At 40.8% G+C, this 26,872-nt stretch overlaps 1 protein-coding gene across 1 annotated transcript in view; it reads left to right on the forward strand.

Annotated features, from left to right (window-relative positions):
- lama5 (laminin, alpha 5) overlaps nt 1-26,860 on the forward strand; it is a 96,285-nt gene extending 69,425 nt beyond the window's left edge. The window contains exons 35-80 of the mRNA XM_068733675.1: nt 236-437; nt 2,156-2,300; nt 2,409-2,549; nt 2,731-2,892; nt 4,570-4,677; nt 4,888-4,971; nt 5,757-5,987; nt 6,851-6,964; nt 7,095-7,225; nt 7,320-7,400; nt 8,081-8,295; nt 8,631-8,731; nt 8,943-9,126; nt 9,534-9,674; nt 9,882-10,033; nt 10,152-10,262; nt 10,891-11,002; nt 11,297-11,470; nt 12,432-12,628; nt 12,713-12,829; nt 13,366-13,520; nt 13,707-13,836; nt 13,945-14,047; nt 14,195-14,308; nt 14,970-15,152; nt 15,253-15,395; nt 15,527-15,706; nt 16,557-16,696; nt 17,497-17,656; nt 18,193-18,326; nt 18,501-18,666; nt 19,150-19,284; nt 19,488-19,639; nt 20,324-20,456; nt 20,642-20,785; nt 20,978-21,108; nt 21,267-21,434; nt 22,256-22,388; nt 22,497-22,651; nt 23,262-23,454; nt 23,611-23,748; nt 24,179-24,338; nt 24,442-24,572; nt 24,710-24,803; nt 24,894-25,013; nt 25,842-26,860. Coding sequence (XP_068589776.1) covers nt 236-437; nt 2,156-2,300; nt 2,409-2,549; nt 2,731-2,892; nt 4,570-4,677; nt 4,888-4,971; nt 5,757-5,987; nt 6,851-6,964; nt 7,095-7,225; nt 7,320-7,400; nt 8,081-8,295; nt 8,631-8,731; nt 8,943-9,126; nt 9,534-9,674; nt 9,882-10,033; nt 10,152-10,262; nt 10,891-11,002; nt 11,297-11,470; nt 12,432-12,628; nt 12,713-12,829; nt 13,366-13,520; nt 13,707-13,836; nt 13,945-14,047; nt 14,195-14,308; nt 14,970-15,152; nt 15,253-15,395; nt 15,527-15,706; nt 16,557-16,696; nt 17,497-17,656; nt 18,193-18,326; nt 18,501-18,666; nt 19,150-19,284; nt 19,488-19,639; nt 20,324-20,456; nt 20,642-20,785; nt 20,978-21,108; nt 21,267-21,434; nt 22,256-22,388; nt 22,497-22,651; nt 23,262-23,454; nt 23,611-23,748; nt 24,179-24,338; nt 24,442-24,572; nt 24,710-24,803; nt 24,894-25,013; nt 25,842-25,990 — 6,647 coding nt within the window. The 3' untranslated portion in view covers nt 25,991-26,860. The remainder of the gene's footprint in view (nt 1-235; nt 438-2,155; nt 2,301-2,408; nt 2,550-2,730; nt 2,893-4,569; nt 4,678-4,887; nt 4,972-5,756; nt 5,988-6,850; nt 6,965-7,094; nt 7,226-7,319; nt 7,401-8,080; nt 8,296-8,630; nt 8,732-8,942; nt 9,127-9,533; nt 9,675-9,881; nt 10,034-10,151; nt 10,263-10,890; nt 11,003-11,296; nt 11,471-12,431; nt 12,629-12,712; nt 12,830-13,365; nt 13,521-13,706; nt 13,837-13,944; nt 14,048-14,194; nt 14,309-14,969; nt 15,153-15,252; nt 15,396-15,526; nt 15,707-16,556; nt 16,697-17,496; nt 17,657-18,192; nt 18,327-18,500; nt 18,667-19,149; nt 19,285-19,487; nt 19,640-20,323; nt 20,457-20,641; nt 20,786-20,977; nt 21,109-21,266; nt 21,435-22,255; nt 22,389-22,496; nt 22,652-23,261; nt 23,455-23,610; nt 23,749-24,178; nt 24,339-24,441; nt 24,573-24,709; nt 24,804-24,893; nt 25,014-25,841) is intronic.
- Nucleotides 26,861-26,872: the final 12 nt, after the last annotated feature.

A 26,872-nucleotide genomic window follows, 5' to 3' on the forward strand; every position in this document is an offset into this window, starting at 1 on the left:
AAATCCTGATTAAAACAAAATAAATTTAGCAATACCAACTGGCACTGTTGCAAAGAAATTTATAACTTTTCAAAACGATAATAAAGAAAATTGTTCACAGACATCTGTAATGTGTTGTAATGGTTTCCCACCCTCCTGTCTGTCTCTGAAATGTTTAAGCAAGCAACGGTATTTTTCTTTCGATGGATTTATTCTTCCCTGTGACTAACTGTATCCCCTCTCTTCTTCCCTCCAGCTTGTAACTGTGGTACGAGGTTATGTGAACCGGTGACCGGCGACTGTATCTGCCCTCCGAGGACTGTGCTCCCAGAGTGCACCCAGTGTGAGCCCCAGACGTTTGGCTGCCACCCACTGGTTGGGTGTGAGGTCTGCAACTGCTCTCGGCCGGGCATCGTCTCCCCCGATGTGAACTGCGACACCTTCAGCGGACAGTGCAGGTACGACAAGACGAGACGGAGGAAATGATGATTGATGTGCTTGTCGTTTCTGGCTCTGGGGCCGTAATCAGAGGCAGACCAACTTTCCCTCTCTAAAAATGAAGATAAACAACAAACAATAAAAACAATAAATTCAGTTTCTTCTCATTTCCTCTTAAGTTTTAATTTCTTCAGAAGCCATGGATCATCATCTGCTCTCCACACTGCCACCACTGTGTTGTGTGATACATTTGGAGGTTCAGCAAGTTTAACTTTCAAATGTCATGCCTCCGTTTGGAAATACCTAAAAAGGCAGTTATTTCTCGCCTGTTTTGTCTCCTGACAGGAGCTTGGCTCTGACTCTCTCAGTGGGTTGATTGCTGTTTTTTTGGCCAGCTGTACTTGCCAACTCTTGTCTGTTCAAGACTGTCTCTTGTCTGTGGAAGCTGCAGCTTTTAAAACGTAGCTCTCTGAGGACTGCCAACAACACAGCAGCTGTCTGTCCTCGTCCTTATCTGTCTGCCTGCCTCTGTTATTCCTCCTCCAATCTTTATAACATTATGGTGGGCCAACAACTACAACAGTATTTGCAAAGGCAGCTCACGTTCATCACACAACACTGTCTTTCGTGGTTCTGACTAGGATCAATAGTTTGTAATTGTAACAGTTCTCTTCTTCACTCAACATGAACTCTTCATACACCTGATTGGACGAACACACAGCTCACTGGGCTTTTATTTGTCTTTGCCTCCAATGCAAAACTGGAAAAACATATCCTGGAACCTTCTGAATATTAAAAACTGGCACACTCTGAACACTGAAATTCCAAGTAATATTCAGAACTTGAAACGTTGGAAACCGTATTTGCTTCAGTTACCACCATTTCTCTAAGGACGTTAATAATTTCTCTGTAATTGTGTGTAGTTATTAGCACTAATCTTTGTGAATTGCATTTCACAATGAGGCTCATTTGCATAGAAAGGGACTGATTTTGTGCAAAATGCCTAATTTCAATATGTGCAGATAGCACAGGAGCACTGAGACACTGTTTGCTTGGCCGTGCGGATAGTGGTGCATTTTACTCTTGGAGGGTTGCTTTAAGAATTACACAATTTATTTGTGTCGTATTGCAGGTTTAGTGACTGCAAAAGCTGCGCAATTCTTTTGTGAATTTGCTCCAGAGGTTGCTGTTCTCACTCATTGTGAGCACTGCAGCTGAAATTGTACATGTACCCCTCATTCTGTGTCTTTGTTTGCTGTTGCTGATCTGTGGCCTTGCTGTAAGCATTGAAGAATTAAAGATATCTTAAATCACTATCATTCCCCCCACACACACACACACACACACACACACAAGACTGTGTCGGCTTTGTCCGGACAAGACAAGGATGTAAAGGTGAAAGTATTTCTCTGCCTAAAGGCTCTCATCAATTAAGATCTTGGCACCTGGTATTGACTCAAACACACACACACACACACACACACACACACACAGTTGTATGTACTCTGCAGTCGGCTGTCAGTCTATCTTAACAAGTCAAAATGTCTATGTATTATCAGTTATTCGTGATGAATAATGGGGAGCAATAAACCTTTCATTTCTTGCAAGATTGAAATGCATTTCTGCACATTAAGGTTAAAGTTTGAGACGGAGAAATAGAGATTTACATTTCATCAATAAACCTACACCTATTGATTCTCAAACATTAATTAGAACAATTGCATGTTATTTTTTCCAGATGTAAGGACAACGTCGTTGGTCGTAAGTGTGACCGCTGCGCCCCCGGTTTTTATGGTTACCCCAACTGCAGGCTATGTGACTGCAACGAGGCAGGAACTGAAGAGGAAGTGTGTGACTCCTTCACAGGACAGTGTCTGTGCAAGGTAGGCAACGCTAACACATACACACACACACACACACACACACACACACACGCGTCCTCCTGCACTCAACAGTGTGTTCTGACCTGCTTGTGCGTCTTCCACCTGTAGGAAAACGTCCAGGGTTCCCGATGCGATCAGTGCAGAGTTGGTACGTTCCACTTGGACCCAACCAACCCTAAGGGCTGCACCAGCTGCTTCTGCTTCGGAGCCACCGACCGCTGTCGCAGCTCTGACAAGAGACGCATCGAGGTATTCGTGTTTCTTCATTTAACTTTTACCACAATCTCCACAGTCTTAAAATCCAAATCTGTGAAGTCTTCAGCCAACAGAGAAAGGCTTGATTTCAAATTCTAACTGGTGAGGGTGTAACCTTCCTTCTCTTCTTTATTCAGTGCTGTTTTATCTTTTACCATTTCCCCCTGTCCTGTAGGTGATGAACATGGAGGGCTGGGTGTTGCTTGGAGCAGACAGACAGGAAGTACCGGCCGTGGTGTATCCTGGTCAGGACCTTGTTGAGGCCGACCTCAGCGATGTGCCCGATGTCTACCAGGACCTTCACTGGCACGCACCAAAGACTTACCTGGGAGACAAGGTAAGAGGGTAAAGTCATCCTCTGAAGGTGGTAGGAAAGAGTTAATAGATTCAGCAAGGAACTTTAAACTGGGTATGAAACAGTCTCAGTTTAATGCTGTTGGCTCTATCTGACCTACTAAAGCAAACAACACCATCAGAGAGAAGATTGGCTATTTCTATATACTTATTCTTCATGCTTGTGATCGGTGCTACGTGATCAGATTCTGCACAATGTCAGATGAAGTCATTCAGGAACCGCCAAAATTAATTAATTCCTGACAGTAGCTTTAATTCAGAAGACGTTATTAATTCCTCAGGGGGCAATTTCAGGCAAACAATTCTTAAGCACTTAAAAAAAAAATGTTCTGCATTATAGGAGTACGTTTGTTCTTCAGAGATCAATGACTTACAGTGTGTTTTTTGCTTTTAAATACACTGGTACACAAGTACAGTAAACTTGTGAGATATAAATCAACAGCTTCAGTGATAGTAATAACAAGTTAGGCATGATCAGGCAAACTTCGTTTGTTAGAATGTCATGCTGGAACAACTTTAAGCCTTTAAGGGCTTCGCAGTCATCAAATGCTCAACTGGAGATGTGGAAGTGGTTGCCAATATGTGTCTTGCATGTAGAAAGAGAGAGATTATGAATTGGGGTGTATTGTCTTTTTGTTGTTTTTGTAAGGAAATAGTGTGACATTTTAGAAAATCGACTTATTTGTTTTCTTACTGAGAGTTGGATGAGAAGATTGAAACCACTTTGTATTTACACTAAATGAAGTGGCCACCGGTAGCTTTTTAGAATAGCTTCGCTTAGCTTAGCATAGAGACTGAAAGAAAGGGGAAACGGCAAACTTGGTCCAGCACCTAAACCCTCATAAAACTGCAATTGTAGGGATTAAAAATCAGTGAGCTTTAGAGGCGCTGCGGGGCAGATTTTGTTACTTTTTAGACAAAATATTTAATTTGATACAATTGTGTTGGAAATTTTGAAAATCATCACATCTATCTTTTTACATAGATTTTGACTTTTGGACTGTACGTTAATGTTAATAACAATTATAGTGTAGCCTGGTCTTTATCTGGAACTGTGCGAAAACACAGGGTTTCAACACAATAATTAGACTTGCATTAAGAATGAATGAAGCTTTAAAATATTCGGTACAGCCCCACTACCTTACCTCGGCCATTTAAATGACATGATAAAAAACACAAGAGACATAACCCGGGGCTTAGTCACAACACAACCACCTACAGTACACACACAAAAAGATCCCACGTCATGATCCAGAGGCTTAGACGAGGTGTTTGGATACAGATAAGCATTTTCGTCTAGACGTTTGAATCAACAGCTTTAATGTGGGATTCTACCAGCATCAGTCTGCTGGGCTGATGGTTTGATTTAAAGCCCAAACCGAGTCCTGTTACGCAACATGAACCAGCTTCAAATGTCAGCTTTGACAAAGCCTGCATGGTCGCCTTGGAAATAAAGGCCCTGGATCTTGTTTCCGTTTCACTGTACAGTCTGAATGTAATCTATTGTTGTATGGATTAAGATGCAGTCTGTCTGCTTTTCCTGTCTTTATTTCAATCTTTGCTTTCTGCCTCACGGCTGTTCATCTCCTTTTGTCATTTTAATGTTTGTTTGTTTTTCATCTCAATATCTCCTGAAACTACCGTCTACTGGTTTCCCCAGGTCTCATCCTATGGCGGTTATCTGAGGTATCGTCTCCACACTCAGACCATGAGAGGTGACGTGTTGTCTCTGCCTGCAGAAGCCTCCAGGCCTGACATCATTCTCAAGGTACAAAACACACAAATATCACCTAGGTTCACATATCAGAAACGTGACGCACAAACACAAACATATACAAACATGCATGTACACAGAGAGTATTGTTTTTTAACAAATGCTTTTAGCTCCCAAAAGCCTGCCTAATGTGAAACAGAACATTCACACACTCTGTTAAACTACTGCACACACCCTTTTCACATTATTTCTCTCCTCCTGCAGGGTAACCAGATGACCCTGGTGTTCATGGAGAGAGAGTACTCCTCACCTGAAGAGCCTCACCTGGGAATCGTTCACATGGTCGAGGTAAAGTCACTTCCACATGCAGTCATGGGTCATTTAAAGCTTCGTAAGCCGGGAGATTTATGTGAGAAGCTGTATTTAACAACACCAGTGCAGACTGGCAGCAACTGGCAGCAACATGTCCAACAACATGTCCAACAACGGTTTGTCCTTTTTCCAAAATATTCTTGTCGTACGTTTTAGTGTTGATAACCAAAGGAAAGTCCTTTTTATCCTGAGACGGGAAAGAGCTTCAGAGACTTAGCAGTTTAGTGACCTTGGGTTATATAATCTTGTCTCTCTCTGCCATCTAGAGCTGTTGATATGCAATATTAATTATTTCCCAATCAAGGTTGTGCAGATTGAAGAGATATTTACCTGACAATTTCTGTCAAGAATGTATGCTTTGTGTTTTTTGTTGGAGATTAAGGATGAGTATTGTTATGATATAATTATGATGAGAGAAACGGATTCAAGTTTAATTATATCGTAGGATTAATCCAAGCACTGTTAAATTTGAGAAATGATTTTACATGAGTTTACTGATCTTGTTAACATTGTTGAAATAATAATAGATGATGTTAAGTAGCTACTGAATATGTAGTGTGCATGTTTGTTTATTAGTTTATTTATTTATAATTTTCTTCCTTATTTTATTGTTTTTGCCATTTGTTGGCCAACAGGTGTCGCTCTCCACTTACTTGTGTGATTTTGTCCATCCTCCTTGAGGGTCATCGTGGGATAAAGAAAAGTCTAAATCCCAAACCTGACCAAACCTTTGTTCGTCTCCTTCCTTCCTCTCCTCACAGGGAAGTTTCCGTCACGCTCAGACCGGTAACGCTGTGTCTCGGGAGGAGCTGATGATGGTTCTGGTTGGTCTGGAGTCTCTGCAGATCCGAGCGCTACACTCCCAGTCTGCCCACTCGGTGTCGCTACGCGGCGCCGTGTTGGAGGCCGCCGACAGCCTGCCCGCCGGTCGCCACGCCAACAATGTAGAGATCTGCATGTGTCCTGCCAATTACCTGGGAGACTCTTGTCAGGTGAGGAACCAAGACCTTGTTTCCCAAAAGCATTTAAAGACTAAAATAACCCCCATCCCTTTATTTTGAATAATACTAAAAGTGGAATATTCTACAATGTATGCATTACAGTTCAAAATATGGTCTGCAGTTATGTGTAAATGTCACAGCATGTCGCATCTTCACATTCATTACAATGTATCTCCTCCTATTTCTCAGTAGTCTGTGAAAGATCTTCACATCGTGACTTTAGGAAATCCTTCAAATAATTCGGATGGTATATATTTTGTTTGTGGAAAAATAAGTCGGTGCTTTTTTATTGTCAACCCAACTACACAAAGTTAAATAATCAACAGAAATACAGTCCAATTAAACAGAAAATTAATTTGGTTATGGACGTTCTTTAAGCATTCTCTCGGTCCAGCTTCTTAAATGTGAGAGTTTTACTGCTTTTCACTGAATTATATTGTAAATTGACAATTTGGGGGTATTGGACTACTTTTTGGACAAAACAAATAATTTTAATGGGACCTTGTCGTCTGAGAAATATTTAGTTTTTTACTATTTTCTGTTCAGTTTCAGCAATTTATACATTCCTATTCACAATCGTGCCTTTTCTATTTATATTTCTCTATCTGTGTCTATAAGGTTTATAGATAATTTAACAAAATATAATACAAATTTAGAAATTAGAAAGAAATGACTAATAATGATGATACAAAAAAAGTTGGGGAGGGTGGGGGATAGAGAGTTGTTTTCTGGCATTTCAGAGGCAAAAATCCGTCCATTAATCCATTAATCCAGAAGGCAATCGACAGATTATCAGTAATCATTCATGAAAATGATCTTGTCAGCCGTCACATACATGTTCCTCTCTTCTCTAGAAATGTGCTCCGGGTTTCTACAGAGACACTATTGGCCTGTTTCTGGGGAAATGTGTTCCCTGTAACTGTAACGGACACTCTGACCGGTGTCTGGACGGATCTGGAATCTGTTTGGTGAGGATTTTTAATGATAAATCAGTTGACACACACAAACCTCTTTGTCCTTCTTGATATCATTCCCCTCTAGCATTGCGTATCGGTAAATCATCTATCTTTCTCATTCTTTTTTCTCTCTGTCCATCAGAACTGCCAGCACAACACAGCCGGTGACCACTGTGACATCTGCCAGGGTGGTTTTCTCGGCAACAACAGTCTTGACGGACAGGCGGTGTCGTGCTCCAGTTGTCCCTGCCCACTAAGGGTCTCATCCAACAAGTGAGAACATTTCACTGTCTTTTTTTAAGTCCTCTTCTTGTTATTTCCCCATTTCATCTCATATTATAATCACTCCTTTTTTCTCTCTGTGTAGCTTTGCAGAAGGTTGCGTGCAGAAAACAGACAGGATGCAGTGTTTGTGTATGCCGGGTTACGCTGGACCACACTGTGAAAGGTAAACATCCTCCTCAACCTAGAAAGTTTAATAAGTTTTGTATATTTTTAATTTATGACTGTCTGTTCTCATCTGTCAGGGTTATTACCTAGTTCCCCCTGTGGATCAATAATGTTTGATCTTATTTGATATCTAAGGTAGTTTTATAATTTACAAATTTTATTCTAATATATCGAGTTGTTTGTATTTTTAGCGGTAAGCTCAATAGTTACCTCTATAACATACTGGATTAGGGCTACAAATAATGATTAATCTGCCAATTATTCTCCAGATTAAGTGATTAATCGTTAAAATACTGAAAATCGATCCACTGTCCATCCCAGTTTCTCAAAGTCTAAGGTGTTGTCTTTAAATATCTTGTTTTGACCGTTAAATATAATGTAAACCAGAACAAAGCAGGAAATTGCCATGTTTAAGACATTTTTGCATGTTTTTGCATAAAAAATTACTTAAACAAAGAATCGATTATCAAAATAGTTGCCGATTACTTTTCTGTCAACCGACTAATCGATTAGTTGACTGATTGTTGAAGCTCTATACTAGATTTTTAATTGATAACTCATGATAACATTTATCATTTTGTCTCATTATGTCACTAAATCTTCAACTAAAGATTTTAACTTTACTAATTATATCTTTATTAGATACATGTGTCATTAAAAATGGATCTCTTAACACAGGTGCGCCCCCGGCTACTACGGCAACCCCATGGTGTTGGGCAGCAGGTGCCAGCTGTGCCATTGCCACGGCAATACGGACCCCAACATGCTGTTCACCGACTGTCACCCGCTGACGGGCGAGTGTCTCAGCTGCATGCACAACACGGCCGGGCCTCACTGTGACATCTGCGCCCCTGGTTACTTCGGAGACGGCGTCGCTGCCAAAAACTGCACCAGTGAGTTCAGCTTCGCTGTGCATGCTATTTTACTTTTCTCCACTAGGGGCAGGGCTGCTGGATTCTGCAGTGTTTGACGCAATCCATCAAAGTCAATGTTGTTGCTAATCATTGACATATCATGACGAGGGTTAAGTGAAGGTGAATTAAAAACAGTGATGAAATCAGAAATTAGGACACTGATTAATGCGAGACAAAGAAGTGTCCTCATTTTTTATCCATACTCACTCTATTGACTCCTAAAAATTAGTTTATTAAACAGTGTGATGGATTTAGTTGTTAAAAGTTGTATCAGTACATTAAAAAGTTTTGTGCGTTCTGTTTTCTTAACGCAGAATGTAACTGCTCTCCATGTGGCACCGAGTCATGTGACCCTCAAACTGGACAGTGTCGCTGTAAAGCTGGAGTCACCGGACCGCACTGTGACCGCTGTGAGGTAAGTGCTGCACTTGATATATAATTTGAAAACATTCATTTACAGATTGCATAAAAAAACAATTGGAAGCTTCTAGTTAAAACAGAAGTCTGATGATCACATTTTGAAATATTGCATCTAATATCTCAATGATAAATATTTCTGTTTTGTAATGGGGAGTAACTTTCCAACTTCACCTCATGACTCTGCCTCAATCTGTTTTTCCTCTCAGGATGGCTCATTTGGCTACGAATCGTGCTCCGGCTGCCGTCACTGCGACTGCGACGCCTCTGCAGCTCTCATAAAGCCGTGTGACCCTCAGAGCGGTCAGTGCGCCTGTCAGCCTGGAGTCAACGGGCCAAACTGCAGACAGTGCGCTCCTGGATACTGGGACTACGGACCCAACGGATGCCAGAGTGAGTGCATGCATGACACACTATACAGCATACTATACTTTTGTCTCTGTCTTTTTCATCATCTTTTTTTTATTTAATTCATGTGATCTTTTCATTTAAGTTCATTCAACACTTAGTATTCTGTTTTTGTAACAATAATCAGACCACAATTTCTGTAGGGCATCTTTGTGGCCTAAACAAGAGCCCTCATGATCCTCATTCCAGCTGCAGCTAGTATAGTAGAGAGTACTCAATTTATATTCAAATACAGACCAGCTGGAATAAGGGCAGTGTGAACACTTACAGCTTAGCAGAAAGGACTTTAAAAACGGTATTAGAGCTGTAAAAGTTGCAGTAGAATTAAAAAAATGGTGGCATTATCAGTAGTAGCATTAGTAGCAGTCATATTAATACCTCCCTCTCTCCAGAGTGCAGCTGTAGAGGAGGACGCTGTGACCCTCGCACAGGAGAGTGCCGCTGTCCTGACGGGATGACAGGAAAACAGTGCGACACCTGCAAGGCAAAATACAGTGTACCTGTAGAGCACCATGAGGGCATGCATTGTGACCGTAAGTAAAATACACACCCGCACATATGTGGTTACAGCAATTGATACATTTTTGTGTCGAATTTATATACATGATACTTTTAAAATATGCTTAAAAAAGGAAAAAATACCAGAGAACAGAAAAAAAAAAGAAATCTTGGAAAGTGTTATTATAACCCTTGAGTGAAATTAAGTGTGAATGTGTGTGTGTTTGTGTTTCCCCTTGCAGCATGTGACAGCTGTGTCACAGTCTTGTTGGAGGATCTTGACAAAATGAACGACAACTTCCGTTCGGTAGGCGGTCAGCTGAGCAGCCTCAACGCCAGCTCCATGGCCTGGGCTCAGCTGCACAATCTCAACAAGTCTGTGGAGGACATCGCTGTGAGTGTGCACACGCGCAAACGCACACAAACACGTGATGTGGTTCAATCGATAGGCTGTAAGACTGCCGCACTGGTGGTGTCATATTGCATATAAACACATTTTCCCATGATTCTAGAGTGCCATAGAGAACTACAACAGTACGCTGGATGACAGCAGGAGTCGGGCCGACATGCTGGATGCTGAGATCATTAATATCAATGATGACATTGATGAACTGCAGAGCAAGGTGTGGCCACTTATGACACACAGACACACACACACACACACACACGCACACATACTGACAATTTGAATTCTCCAAATCTTTATTTAAAGTATCTTATATTTCACTAAATAAGCCTGTTCCTCTTTCTATGTTCATGTCAAACAACACAGGGACACTGTGCCTTGCTCAGGGGCAAGTTCAGTTATTGTTGGAGCTTTGAAAATACAACATAATACAATGTTTTTACTGTGTTTTGAATATTACTGTAAATATTGTGATATAGTGATAGTTAGATAATGCTTTGATAATTATTGGGATATTTTTTTTCTCCACGCCTTTCTCCAAAACTTTAAAGCTCTGGCAGAAATTTCACTAATCTGCAGTACTAAAAGTAAAAAAACAACAACTTTAAATACATTTTGCATACAACTGTTCATTTTGATTTCAGTAATAAATGTATTATTATATCTGTGAAGAAACTTCAATTATTATTTTTTTGTAGTTTATTGACCTAAATGTTAAAGAGCAACAATGTCATTTTCCTTGGTTTAAAAATAACAGTTTCACGTGTTCACAAATATAATAGATTAATTAATTTTGTTTGCTTTTATGTAGAACTGAGAGTGTTATGTTGTTGTGGTGTTTTCAGTCGACAGTGATGACCGACAGGGTTGGTGACCTGCGGGACAGTACCAATAACACACACCAGAGGGCGGAAGACCTGCTGTCCTTCATCAACAACATCACCATGAATTTAAATGGTATGACAGGGGACAATGAGTCCATCCAAACCTATTTTTGCAACATGATACAAGCTGTTCATTTCAGTCAATCAGTGCTTCAGTTGCTGCATGAGAGGCAGAGGCCCAGAGTGTGGAAGCCCATTTCTGCCAATGTGCTCTAAAAAAAGACTCTGAAAGTCATTCTAATGAGAACCTATCTGGAAATAATTTAGAGTAGGGTCATCTAATCCTTTTTATAGCTTCCATCTATTGAAAGGAGGACTGCTATATAGACCATTTGATTGATGGATGTTTTTCTGGTGCTTTCCATAGACATCATGATGATGGCGAACCGGACCTGGCTGAATGACACGGAGGCCGAGCAGGACGTTGGGGAGAGGGAGAAGAAGATGAGGGAGGTGCAGGCCATGCTGAGGGAGATGAAGTACAGGAGTTGTGTGGGACAGAAGAAACTGGCTGACAAAGAGAAGATGGAGGCGCAGAAATGTAAGTTTTTTTCATGAACACATATATATAAATGGTACTTCATAGAAGATAAATAAAATATTGCTTTGAAACGAGATAGTTCTATAGTTTATATTCTATGTTTAGGCTGAAACACTTCTACAGCCTACATTCTCAGTGGCAAAAAGAAGTTGGTAGGCAACAAATGTCCTTTTTAAATAGGTTAAGAATGCAAGATGAAGAATATGTTCACACAGGGAATGACTACTTTAATGGTAACTGCACATTTAATAGTATTTGTCATCAGTTTGCTTACTATAAATACATGATATTGCACATTCAAGTCATATTATTACAAACTAATTTCCCCCTGGGGATGAATAACGTTTATATCTATCTATCTATCTATATATCTATTACACTATACATATTACAAGGAACTGCTGGTTGGACTACGGAAGCCCTGAGAGGCAAATCAGAAAAGAAAATTCTGGTGATCAGTTTTTAGTCTGCTCTAAATAGTTTTCTCTCCTGTGCTTGACTTAAGAACAGGTGAGAAAAGGTTTTGCCATGAAAGTCTTTCAAAGTGCTGAGTGTAATTGTATTTGTTTGATTGTTTTCATGTGTGAAACAGGTGTAAAAAAATATGTATTGCTCATATTTGATAATTTCCTCACATGTCCATAATTAATACTTACATGGTCAGGTCTAAAATGGTTAGCTATAAGTATAATAGCTATAATTTGATTTGCTTTGACTCCCACTATGTTATTACATTCATACCATCAGTCTGTGGATTTTTTACTTAGTGCGAGCTAATAGGAGAGAAAGTTGGTGCTTAAAGGTTGAAACCATGTTTCTAATGCAGACCTAAAGTAATCTAAAGCAAAATGAATCAAGGTCAACGTTTTCACAGCTTTAGACTCCAAAACAACAATAAAAAAAATAAAATAATTGTAGACGTGTTCACTTCTTCAAACTCGGTCTCTGTGTCCTCTGCTAGTGTTGGACCGTGTTTACAAGGAGTTGGCAGGTCGTCAGGGAGAAAACAGCGACTTGGCCAATGCTATCAGAGACCGCCTGGTCCGCTTCCACTCTGAAATGATGGATCTTCGAGACGCCCTGAACGAAGCTGTGAATAACACTGCCAGAGCCGCAGAGATCAACAACGTCAATGAGAAAACTCTGGAGGACAACCAGGTGAGCTGGGAAATCGACAACACCGGTAGAGTGAGGACAGTCATGAAAAGTGATATTGACTCCGTCTCTCTCTCTGTCTCGCAGAGGAGGATAGAGGACCTGCTGTCGAAGCAGAAGGAGGTGAACGACCAGTTGTCCATGGCTGAAGACGATGTAGCGCAGGTCAACGATGTGTTGTCCATGCTGCAAGACTCCAAAGAGGTTAGAAAAACAAAACAAAAAAAACTTCTGCCAACATCTCTAGACTCTACCTGCACCACACCTGGTGTTCAAACTCTGATGATATAAATATGCTGAGCAGCTTTACACCGGCCTTTTGGAGAGACAAAAGAAACTCGGGCTTAGTTTGCATTTCAGTTCAGATTTTTGAAGTTTCCGTTCTGCTCTATGGGGTTTTCTTTCTTAAGGTTAGTACAAGAAAAGGTTTTGGATATGCTTCGTTCATTGTAAAAAAAAAAAAAAGCCAGGTTCAGTCATAATCTTGGGCCTCAGTGTTTCATCTGTATATTATGAATAAAAGAGATCTGATGTTTTTTTTGCAGAGCAGAGTACAAATTTCTTTTGTTCTCCATCTAGTTTTTTAAGTTTATTGTTTTTAGCATTTTGCTTTCATTGATGGTGCAAGTAGAGATACAGACAAGAAATGTCGTGTAACAAAAGATTTTTTCTGGAATCAAAATGCAGATGTTGCGGTTGTATGGTATGCATCACTTTAAAACTTCAAACGTCTTTCTCAGGAATATGAGCGCTTGGCGGCCCAGCTGGACGGCGCAAGGACACCATTGGCAAAGAAAGTGCAGAACTTTGCTTGGGCCGACTCCAAAATTCCTCTGGTGGAGGAAGCAGAGAAACACGCTGAGCTGCTGAACACTTTAGCCATGAACCTGTCCAGGTAAGAGAGTAATTAGTTAAAGTCTGGCACATTAAAACTCCTGCCAGTCACATGTCTTGGCATTTGGGGACATGTGTGTCAAATTTTGAGTCAATCAGACTCATGCTGTGAGGGACATGGCCTTTAATCACAACAATGAATACGGTAAAGTAAAGAGAAGATGTTAATAATCTTGTTTGTCTGCAGTGTGGTAGCAGAAACCAAGAAGGAGGGAGTTGTGGATGTAACACAATCTTACAACAAGATCATCAACAGTATCAAAGAGGCAGAGGAGGCAGCCAAGATGGCCGCCAAGGCTGCTAACGACACAATGGCGGTATAAGACACATTTATTCTTCCACCCGTATTGAAGATGTTCGTGCACAAATTGAAACTACCAAAACAACTTGCTTCAAATTATTAATTTGTCGATGTGTGTGTTTAGAACATAAAGGACCAGGACCTCAGTCAGATCGCTGATTCTCTTAGGAACCACAGTGTGGAGCTGAAGGACGAAGTCGAGAAGCTAAATGATGAACTCAACGACGGTAAACACACATTTTTTCACATCAGCATATTCATTTCAGAGATTCATCATGAGGGATGTCATGAAATCAGGTAAAAGTAGAGTCTTGTAGACTTCACTTGGAATGTTTTAGTAGTTGAAGTTTTGTTTTTCTTTTAATGCTGCACAGAGCTGAAGCCGCAGCTGGAAGACGCTCAGAGGCGACTGAACGATGCCAAAACCAAACAGGTGGATGTGATGAAAGACCTGGCGGCGGTTCAGAACAACCTCAACTTCACTACAAGTACGCACATTCCACACGCATTACATGGCATTTATTTAGCTGGCGCTTTTATCAAAAGTGACTTACAACAAATGCATTAAACCATGTGAAGTGCAATGATAATGTGAGTACATCGACTTCATCAAATATGCTGATACTTGAGCGTTAGCTCATGACAGGCTGTGGTAATGAGTTATTGCTTTTATAAAACCATCATCAAATATGGCAATGGCACACTTGTGGCCACTTACAGCCATAATCTCTATCATGTCGAGACCTGCATCACGTTCTGAATTATGGTGCTGTGAATGTATTTCTGCTGCATCCTGCTTGCTTCCATATTTGGGCAACATTGTCAAACCTCCTCTTTATTTAGTGCTGCAAGACATTTAGCAGGTGGTTTATTTTCTGTAGATGCACAGCTCAATCCACTCCTCCATAAAAGTTAACCTTAAGTGCTTCCAACTTTTAGCAGCAAGAAAAGAGCTCCTATCAGGTTCAGAAGATGTGAATACTGTAATAAATCTACACAATGAAGAATTTAATAATATGTTCATCTACATCTATCTCTAAACATGTGGTACAAATCATCCACGCATAGAAATCCTAAATGGATTCACCTTATCCATCTCTATGATTTTTTTAAAATACATTTCCCTCCTTCTTTCTCTGCGCTGAACAGATGCAAGTCAAGAGATCAACGAGGCAAAGCAAGCAGCGGATCTGGCGAACACCACGGCCACACAAGTCAACGATGCCCTGCGTCCCATTAAAGAGCAGCTGGACAAATGGCAGCAGACATACGGAGACGCCAACGCCACCAATGATGACATCAACAACGCCCTGATGGAGGCCAACAAGACTGGTAGGATCTTGTTGATGTGTGCGACGTATCGCCAGAGAAGCATCCTTAAAAAATCTATTATTTCAGTAACTGGTTTCTTTATGCAAATCTCTCTCTATAGTGCACGCACTGGGTGAGACTATTCCTCTGCTAATGAAGAAGCTGGATAAACTACAGAATCACTCCGTACAGATGCCAAACATCTCTGAGAACATCAGCCGCATCCGACAGCTCATACAGCAGGCGCGCAACGCTGCCAGCAAGGTACACACGCGCGTGCGCACACACACACACACACACACACACACACACACACACACACACACACACACACACACACTCTGACGTTGGATCTGAAAAGCCTGTAATTTTCTCATCCTCTTGCGTCCATCCAGGTGGGCGTGTCGGTGAAGTTTAACGGGTCGTCCGGTGTTCAGGTCCGTACTCCTCGTAACCTGGCCGACCTGGCTGCCTACACCTCCCTGAAGTTCTACATCACTCTGCCGGAGGCGGCGCGAGCCAGGCGGCAGGACAACAGCGACAAACAGTTTGTCTTCTACCTCGGCAACAAGGATGTAAGCACCCAAGCAACACAGAAGCTCATTATGCGTTGTGGAGTTTTTTTTGTTTATTATTTTAGATGTAGTTTTTATTGTTGTTTTATTCTTTGTTTTTGTTGGAGATATCAGCCGTAGCAATGTCTGCTTCTGCTCCAGTGTGATTTAACTAGATGGCATTCGGCTTATGGTGCTCAAAGTGCCAAAAGAATGCATTGAAAAAACTCAAAAGCAATGTCTCTTCCAGAGCCAGTTGCTCAAGATAATCCACAGACCTTGTTGTAAGCAGTTTCATGTTGGAACTATTATTTCTCTACCGAACTAAACCTGCCAGCCGTATCACCGTGCAGAAGGAAGTGTGCATTTACACTCCATCCTGCTAGCTTACCTAGCACCACCAAGCTACCAAACATTACAGCTCAGCCGAGGTGGATGCTACTATCTCCCTGTCAAAACCTCTCGCCCATGAGTAAATGCCCGCTTCCCTCTGCGCAGTGATACGGGTGGCGGCAGTAGTTTGGTAGAAAGAAAATAGTTCCTACATGAAACTCCAACACCCGGAAAGTCACTCAAAACAATATAGATTGATAAATAGCACTACAGGTAGGAGGAAAAATGTGGATTTTTTTGGATATTGGGGTGAACTGCCTCTAAGAGGATCCGTGTACCACTCTGAACATTATATTTCATTCATTTGATTGGCACAGTACCAATATGGCATCTATCAATCAATACGTTCCTGAGTTTATTATTTGCTTAGTGATTATTGAGAGAGTGTTTCTAGGAGTTATAGTCCAGTAAGAAGATATGCTTGGCAAGGACAGTATGGGTTTCTTGTAGTTCATTCCTGTCTATTTGACATTTGTAGTCAAGTAAGGAGTACCTGGGCATGGTGTTGGAGGGAAAGAGACTGCGCTGGTACTTCAATGTTGGAGGAGAAACTGCTGAGGTGCTAATGAATGAAGACGTCAAGGCTAACGGAAACTTCAATAGCATAGTGCTGGAGAGGTAAGACACACCATGTGCATACATGGTGACATGATTGATTTTGACGTGATTTTTTTTTTTTTATTCCAACTTTGTAAACTATAATCATTGAAAAATACAAATTAATGTAACAAATTGGTGTCTTGTACCTGGATATTGTAAGCAAGTCGCTGTAGAACGGTAAGGGAGAAACAGACAGTACCAGCATAGGAGAAAAGTAATGTACTGCTGTGGATGGGGACAACTGCAAAACATATTTTAGCCACCTTAAAAAAATCAATATCAGTTTAAGTGTAGGCTATATTTAGTTTTTCACTGTTAAACCTTGCTGACAGACAGCCCTTGCCGACAGGCAACTGAAGCCATTATATATGCTCAATTCAAAGCCACAAGACTCCATTAACAAAAACTGTAATTTCACCTTGCAGATCACAGGAGTTGCTAGTCTACTGCTTCCAAACTAAACCTTTAAAACACCAAAGTCACACATTAACACAAAAAAGTAACCAGTCGAGACAGGAGTATAGATAACCCCATTTAAAAAAAATCACAACTACCCCTTTAACCTGCTTTTATCACAGTACAGAAAGTTGATATTTCGTTTTCAGGAAAGACTGCCATTCCACATTCTAGTGTTAATGTGTTGCTGTTTTATTACAGTTGAAATTATAAAATTTTCTTTGTAAGTGTCCAGAGTTTCTCGAAACGCTGTTTCAGAAATACATTTATGCCCAAAAAATGTAATCAGTATGCAAGTTTAAATATTGATAAAACATATCAGTCTCTTGTCCTCATCTATTTGTCTGTCTGGTTGAATGCAGGATCCTACAGTACGGTCAAATGTCCATATCTTCAGAAGCCTCTGAGGGGGACCAAAGAGTCACCAATGCCTACGTGGAGGCTGGAGGAGATCAGGGGCTGCTCAACCTCCTGACCGACAACACTGTCTTCTATGTGGGAGGATATCCAAGTACTTTTAAAGTGAGTACATGGTGGAAGGCCTTCATATGATAGTGGCTCCACCATTGCATTGCAGTCGTGGCCTATGAGAGCATCCACATTTTTATTACAATGTTATGACAATAAAAATGCACAGAAATAATTACTGGATGTTTTCTCATGTAGTTACAAACAAAAAGTAATATTAATAATAAAATAATACTGCAACTAAGCTGTTATTCTAAATAATAATCTTTATTGATAGAGCACTTTCTTGAAAACCCAAGTTACAAAGTGCTTCACAGAAGGCAGAAGATTTAAATTAATATTAAATATTCAGATTTATGATCCAATTCCATTATTGTAAGATAAAGGAAAGAGACATTTAAAAGAGTTAAAGAAAGAAAAAAAGACAATTCCAAGAACATAAACTTAAGTCAAATCAGTCTTTTAAAGACATTTAAAAGATGTTATAGTAATGGGTTTATGACTAACCCTAACCCTAACCCTAAATTTGAATTATATACTGTATATTAACTTATAGTTATTTTATCTTTATTCTCTTTTTGTTTTTTTAGCCCCCCTCCCCGCTCGTTTTGCCTAACTTTAAGGGCTGTATCGAGTTGGATACGCTCAACGAGGAAGTGCTGAGTCTGTATAACTTTGAAAACATCTTCCAACTCAACACTACAGCGGAGAAACCTTATGGCAGGTCAGTGTACAAGTTGTCATTTCATTCATATAATCAAAACCATGGTGGGTAAATAACCTCCAGTATATGTTTTCATGTTGTCTTTTCTATATATATTTTCTTTACTTTTAACTAAACTCACTTTCATATTTTCCATTTGTCTACTTCTCTGTGATTCATTATGGATTAAAAAAGGTCCAAGCCGGTGCTGACTCAGGCCTGGGTGAATGACGCGGCATACTTTGACGGTACCGGCTTTGCTGAGATCACATTTACTGATGAATCTACTCGCATGCAGCGCTTTGAACAGGAAGTCAAACTGCTCTCACACAACGGAATACTGCTCCTGCTGCACAAGGAGGTAAAGACTTCACTCATTCATTTATATATTCATTCATTCATTATTCTCTTAAGGAAGCCAATTAGTTGTTCTGTCTTACTTTCTCTTTCGTAAATTTACTATTGCTTAATAATTAAGCAATTCAGTTAGTATTGATGTTTTTATTGTTTTGCATTCATTGCCAATGCTTTTTATCAGAGCCTGAATTGGCCGGCTGATATAAATATATCACAAATACAAGAGACTGCCTGAAATTAATTAAGATTAAATATCAGCCAATAAGATACATCAGAGAGCAAGTTTGTTTTTCTTTGTAATGTCCTGCTCAGTGCACATCTTGTTCAAATTTAAGGGATATTTTGGCTGATAGTTATCCAATTTTTTGAAACTCTTAAATATCAACATCAGTGAGTATCGGCTTCAAACGTCTAGTATTGGTCGGGTTCTAATAATTACTATACTGGCTATATGGCTCAATGTTTTCTCAATGTCTCACTCCATCAGAGTCAGTTCCTGTGTCTGGCGGTACTTCAGGGCAGACTGAAGGTATTCTATGACTTCAGTGGTGCTCTGATGGAGCTCGAGCCCAAAGAACCTTCATCTGAATTCCTGATGATCAGTGACGCCGACCCCAAAGCTGTAAGTCTACCATGTCTTTCCCATGTGTATAACACATTGGTACTACTTTCTCTTTCTGTATGTATTATATCCTTGTTGTGAAGGACCATTCCTTGTTAAAAATCGAAGATATTAATTCACAGCTGGAATTCAAAAAAATAAATCTTGGTTATTAAGTGTTATAGTCTATGTTGATGTGTGGCGGGTTGTTTTTAATTGTATAGCTGGAGATCATCATCCTGCGTTCAGCCTCGAACCGTGTTGTGGTGAGGAACAACCGCGTTGGCCTCTACACCCACCAGTTCAGTGAGAGCATCCCCCAGTTCAGTGGCAACTACTACTTGGGAGGAGTACCAGAGGACATGATGCCTGGGAAGTGAGTAGTACATTATTAATGGCTGGATTGCCATGGATTTTGTTGCAGATATTCATATGCCCTACAGGATGAATTTGATTAACTTTGACGATCCTTAAGTTTCCCTCTAGTGCAATCAGGAGTTCAAAAGTTCTACTTCAGTTTATAAGCAAATACCTGCAAAACTAATGACATTCCCATCAGCCTCAGCTGTACTTTTTGTTTTCATGCCAATTAATAAATGGATGCAATTTGAGAGGCCACAATTAGTAATACAACAACCACACCTTGTTTTTACCTGTTCTTAAGTCATAAACACAGGAGAGAAAATGATTTCAGATCAGACAAAATTCCTGCTTGCCTCTCAGGACTTCCAAAAATGTTTTTGTTTTTTTTCCCACTTCATTTTTATTTTAATGAAAAAAAGCCCCTTGAGGCAAATTTGTATTTGCCTTATAGTGGGCTTAATAAACAAAATTGGCTTGCCTTGACTTATTCATCGCTCCCTGTGTGCTGTATATGGAGGTTTGCTATCATGTTAGCTGTAACAATTATACAAGGCCATAATAGGTCCACGGTGTAACTTCTTCAGCTTGTTGAGAAATGCTTCTGCCCCCAAATTGCCTAAAAATACAGCTTTACTTTAGTTCGTTAAAGAACTCTGCCTCCGTCAGGCTGTTTCATTCCGTCTCTGTCTCTTTTCAGGTTGAAGCCTCTGTTTCCAAAGCAGGGCTCTGTGAGGGGCTGTTTCAGGAACGTGAAGGCCCAGAACTCTCACATCGACTTGAAGAGGATGAAGAGCTCCGGACTCAGTTTCGGCTGCGACAGTGACCTGCTGGTAAGAAAAACACTGCCCACCATTCAGCTTGTATAAAAAGGAGTACATTTAATGGCATTAGATTGTATATTTAAGACTGATACAGCATGTCTTGACCTGCTGTGTGTGTGTGTGTGTGTGTGTGTGTGTGTGTGTGTGTGTGTGTGTGTGTGTGTGTGTGTGTGTGTGTGTGTGTGTTCATGTAGGTGGCTCGGGAGGCTCATTTCTCCAGTCAGAGCTACCTGAGCTTGGCTCTGACCAACATTCCCACCCTCAGAAATAACTTCTACTCCAGCTTCGGCTTCAGGACCGAGCAGAAGGAGGCACTCATGTTCCACCACCATGATCAGGTCTGACAAGTAACCCACCTCCTCCTGTTTCCTCTGTCTTTATTTACAGCTATCTTAAATCAGTCAATACGTTTGTATTGTGTCCATGATGTTTGTCTTTCTCCTGCTTTGGTCTCTTGGACTTTTAAGTGTCATCTTCTTACATGTTGTGTTCTGACCTGTGTGTGTGTGTGTGTGTGTGTGTGTGTAAAGGACGGAGTGTGTCAGGTGTTTTTGCATGAGGGCCACGTTGTAGTGAGAGCTGGCAACAGTGAGATTAAGACACAGAAGACGTACAACGATGACAACAGCCACTACATTGCTATCTACAACAACATCAATGGGTAGGCTGGCTGTGTAATCCTGTAAAAGTCCACATAAAGCTTGTCTTTTTGTTCCAAATGTCAACATGAAGCCATCAAACTTTGGTACAAATCTAGTTTAAAATAAATCATGCATTGCTGACACTGTGTTGAGTGTCTGATTGCTCACCCTGTTCCAGGATGCGTCTGTACATGGATGACGTGCTGGAGAAAGCAAATGAAGGCATCCGGCTGAACAGCAGAGGACGTAGTGTGACGACCACAGAGGGAAGCACCTTCCTGGGAGGAATGCCCGACCAAAGCCTCACCAATCTCACCGGATGTATCAGCAATGTTTTCATCAAGAGGTGAGAAGTAATGGCAGGATTAGCAACACAGCTCAGTCAAAAACGTTGATATCATATCATCAAACAGGGTGAAATCATAGTTTTAATGCCAGCATTATTATCTGCATTCCTACATTCAAACTATTGATAGAAATCTCCATATTCAGAGTGTTTTAAAGGCATATTGGTTGATTTTTCCTGAAAAACGATGTATAGACTGATACAAAAGTAATCCCTCTCAATCATCAGTTATGACCCTCTAGAAGTGTGTGGCAGTGTCAATATCTGTGCTTGTATTTTCTTATTTTGCTGTGTTCTGTACGTTTCTGGCCATCAACCTCAATAAACAAATAGCGACCAGGTGCCAGATGGTAAGCACATATCCAAGAGGAGGTTTCGAAAATGGCGGACAAAGTTCCAACGAAAAATAAATGAATAAAGCACGGCGGGGTCATATCTGGGGTTGGCTGAGCACTGTAACCCTCGTTGAGCCGGGGACGTAGAGCCAACTTTGAATGTTAAAAACCACTCTGTTTTTTGGGAAATCTGCCAACTACAAGGGCCAGAGGAATGATTCCTGTTCTAACAACCTGTGACTCCTTGATAAGTCTGCTGTAACATAAGATTCAGTGCAATAATTGCACTTGATTTGAATATACAGTATGTTTGTAATTTCAGTTTAACAAGATATCTTTTAACCACTTTTCTTTAAATTCAGCAAGTAACTTTCCTTTAATTGTAACTGCTAACATGTTGTCTGTGTCCTACATGATAAAGGATCACTATACATACGTATTGTAATTCAGCTTTGTCTATAATATATGTGTGTCTCTTGTCTGCAGTGAAAAGAGTCCTCAGATGGTGTTGAACCTGCTGAAAGTGAAAGAAAACGTCAACGTTCCTCTTGACTGTCCTGCTGCCAACAAACCTCAGCAGATCGTCGCTGCCCAGCCCAAACACAGCAACAAACCCAAGGTACACACAGGCAAACAGCCAATTAAACAGCAAATAAACATCAGACACTAACTGAACCTCTGTGCCCAGTAATAAACACTAAATAAATGTAAACTCTCTCTCCTACAGGGAAAGCACAAGAAGCCATCCGGGTCTCGCAGCCGTAACACCAGGGAGTCCTGTCAGGGGGAGCTGTCAGACCAGGAGGCCCGAGCGACGCACTTCAGCGGCTCCACACACAGCTACCAGAGATACGACTCTCTGCCCAGCTCACCCAGCTCAATGTGAGCGTGAACACACTGTAGATTAAGTGTCCACCCTGTTGGGAAAACTCATCCCTCGAGTTCATGAAATTTGGTACACGCGTTTCTATCTGCTTCAGGGTGACTTGTAATCACTTTGGTGATCCACTTACTTTTTCTGCAGCAAGGATTCAAACATACGGAGAATTATCTCGAACACTGCTGCTCTACAGGGTGTTTTAGCATCTTTTAGCACTTTGTTTTAGTTTTGTGGCACTTCTACTGTGCATCAGGCTGTTTTTTTTTTAGCTCTGATACACCTAAATGTACAATGCCAAACAAAAGACAAAGTTAGCGACTAGCTGGTGAATAAAGTGGAACATTTAGCAGATAAGGAACCACATATTTTTCTCTGAAAATCGTGGAGCCCAAACTAGAGCTAAAAGGAGTAATTATTGGATGTGCATTCATAAAGTATGCACATCCAATTTTTGTTGACATGCAGGTAACAACACTTACAACAATGCTTATAATACAAGTTCATATTTAATCATGTCTCTCTCTCTCTCTCTCTCTCTCTCTCTCTCTCTCTCTCTCTCTCTCTCTCTCTCTCTCTCTCTCTCTCTCTCTCTCTCTCTCTCTCTCTCTGCAGGCCTCACATCTCCATGGCGGTGAGGATCAACTCCTCTGATGGCTTGGTGCTGTATACAGCCGGCGGGCAGCGTGGCGCAACCATGATGTCCCTCAGCGTGTCAGACGGCCACCTGTTGCTTTTGTTGGACGGAGGAAAGAGGAAGGTCAGCCTGCGAAGCCGCAAGAAGTACAACGACAACCAATGGCACACGGTGAGGTTACAAGCAGGGTCATGTGACTGGTTCTACCCAGGAAGTGAATTTGAAGGAATCTATTTGATGTGTTTTCATCTCATAATTTAAATCTGTCAGGTTTGCATCATATTGATTCACCTGAATATCTCACCTGCTCTGTCTTTGTCACCTCAGCTGTTTTTAAAGCGCGAAGGAGAGAAGATCAGCCTAATAGTGGACGGTATCGGCGCTCAGTCTAAGAGAATGCCTGGAGGAGACAGGACTCGTCTCGCTGGGCCTTTATATATTGGAGGAGTCCCGCCCTCACTGACGGTAAAACACCAGTTTTCATGGGGATTGTCGAATTTTTCTTCAAACTAAATGTTATGCCATCAGAATAATTACAAATTGCTAATAAATGGAAATATGACATGGGTTGTAAAACGCTGACATTTCATTTTGAATCAAATAACCGGAACCCAAAAAAAGTTAAAAGGATGGAAGTAGATTTTTGTGGGGTTTGTATGAGGTACTGAAATAAGTACAGACTAATGGAGGAATTTGAAAATAATTAGGTAAATAAAACAAAAAAATATGACAAAAAGACAAAATTAGAGGGCAAAAGTCACAGTGGAGATGAGTAATATCTGAATGTGAGGTACTGTTATCTCACACACCGACTCCAAGACAGGAAAGCACCTTCATGACACATCTATTCCTCTTGATTTGTTTTCCGTCTGTGTTGTGTTCTTCTAAACTTCAGGCTCCAGGCTCCGGTGGCTTCGTCGGTTGTGTCAGGGACCTGGCACTAAACGAAGCCCGTGCAGAAAGCCCCGCTCACAGTCAGGGGACGGTGCCCTGCTTCCAGAGCCCTCTGCAGCCCGGAGCGTATTTCTCTGGCCAGGGAGGACACATGGCAATAGGTTCTTATCGTCACTCTTCTTCTGTGTTTTTAAATTTCAGTCACGATGCATCTTCTTGTTTGGGTCATTATGTATCCTGACATAAGGCGCTTTCTCCATGCAGATGAGTCCTTAGTTCTGGGTCGGGATCTGGAAATCAAGTTGGAGGTTCGGCCCGTCTTGGACTCTGGGCTGCTGTTGCATGCTGGGACATCACCTGACCAACGCCTGAGTTTGGTCCTCAGACGGGGAGAGGTGAGACGACACCAGGGAGGGTTTTAACAACAGCTGGATGCTATTTTTATTGAGTTGTAAAAGAAATGCAAGAAAACAAAAGAAGAGAATAATAATTATTGAACTGCATTTTGAACTGAACTGAATTGTGTGTGTAGGTGACTGTTTCATTAAACAGCGGCAAAGGTGAATTCTCTACCTCCTTTACTCCTGAGGAACCTCTATGTAATGGGCGCTGGCACACAATCACAGGTGAGTTTACATCAACAAGTTATTTGTCAGTGTGTTGTTGCCCTGTTGTAACGCTGAGATAACGATGTTGTGTCGTCTCTGCGTCTCCAGTGGTGAAGAAGAACAATGTCCTGCAGCTCCATGTTGATGCAGCCAGTGAGCACAGCGTCGGCCCCAAACAGAGCCGCTCTGCAGGGTCCAAAGAGACCGTCTACCTTGGAGGGGTACCCGGTGAGTACACATTCACCCTGGGTTTTTTCTTCTTTTTTGCACAATGCCAAAATCATGGTATTTGGCCTGATCCTGTTTCATTATTTTTTATGGTGAAAATTAAAGTAGTTTATCACCATCTGAGATCATTTATATTAATTTGGATCAAACCCAGCCATTTCAATGTCCTAATGAGGTGCTGATGTTATCAGTTTACTCATATATCCATAATTCCAACGTTTTCCTTGTAATAATTTCTTAATATATACAATTTTTCCCTAAATATTGCATTTTTCCATAACACTGTAATACTTTCTTGTTCTAGACTTTATTATACCCATGTGGAATGTATCTCCATAGCACTGTACATGTTGTATTGCAACTATTACTATGTTTTTTAGTCACTTTAATCTAACTTAACAGTTAACTATACTATACTAAACACACTGAAACGTCAAATTTACGTGACGCTATGATTTCTTTCACCACACAGCCAGGTGGATAGAAAGCATGGTCAGATAATTGTTGATATGTGAATATATTCTTGATAAATTAATGAATCTATAAACTTTGTCTATAAAACGGCAGAAACATTGCCAATCACAGTTTTCCAGAGCTCAAGGCATTGTCCTAAAATAGCTGTCGGTCCAACTAACTGTTTAAAATCCAAAGATGTTCAAATTACAACAAATTGTCACATCTGGGAATCTGGAAACAGAAAATATTTGCTTAATAAATCATCTAAATGACTTATGATCGCGATATCTCAGAAACGCCTTGAGCAAATTCCTTTCAAGTTTCACACAAACATAAACTAGATTTCTGTTAAACATGTTGTTTGTCCACCAGATGGTGTCACAGTTCCTGGTCTACCTGCAGGCCTGACAGTCTTCCACGGCTGCATCCGCCAAGCGACGATCAACCGCAGACCTGCCATGTTGTCCAAACCACTCGCTGTGCATGGAGCTGTGGGGACGCAGGGCTGCCCACACATGTAAACCCAACACACACACAATCTTATCCTCACATTCCCCAACTGCAAATTACTGGTGGTGGGTGTCATGTTACTGTAGCTAATTTAAAATATATATTAATATTTATTTTCTATTTTCAGAAAAATGTATATTTTATATTTTACAGTTTTTGTTGCAATATTACTGGTTTGTTTTTGTGCTACAGGGTGCTATAACATCTGTCTGCGCATAGAGATGCACTGATACAAGATATCAAATATCAACTCTAAAATCAAAAGCTAATTCAAAAATGTGTAGTTTATTGTCAATGAAGGCAACACTGCTTTCATTTTCTTGCTTTTGGAAGCAAATGGTGAAAAATGAATCATGTCGATGATCCAAACTCATTTCCTGAATCTGCATTATATATTCAAGTAAATGATGCATCCAGCTGTGTATCGTGCATCTCTAGCAGAGACTGTTAAGAATACCTACTGAGTCGGTACACTGTGAACACTGATGTATGAGCAACGTCCTCAGGCAGCGCAGATGGGCAATGTGGCCTGGAACTGGCACTAGGACTGGACATTTGGGAATAACTGGCATCTCAGTGACACAAAGATAGTGCTATATTGTCACAGTATTTGAATGAATGAGGGCATGAACGTGGGATTAATTCTTGTATGAAGAGAGAACTAATCACCCCATCTGCCAGCTCGTGTCCAGGTTCAGGCTACATTTCCCATCGCTATTCCGTCATAAATGTAAACATTTACCAAACATGAGTGTGTGAAACTTGTATGTAATATAACCACTTTTTAAAGAATATCTCACAGAAAGAATAAGCTGTCCCTCCCCATCACTCCCAGACCCCAAGTTTGTAAATGTATTTTTAAATAAAGTCTTTTTTAAAATACAAAATTACAC

The sequence above is a fragment of the Cebidichthys violaceus genome, unplaced genomic scaffold (genome assembly GCF_023349555.1).
Source record: "Cebidichthys violaceus isolate CVI_PGR_0920_01 unplaced genomic scaffold, fCebVio1.0.p SCAF_6, whole genome shotgun sequence".
NCBI classification, from domain to species: domain Eukaryota; kingdom Metazoa; phylum Chordata; class Actinopteri; order Perciformes; family Stichaeidae; genus Cebidichthys; species Cebidichthys violaceus.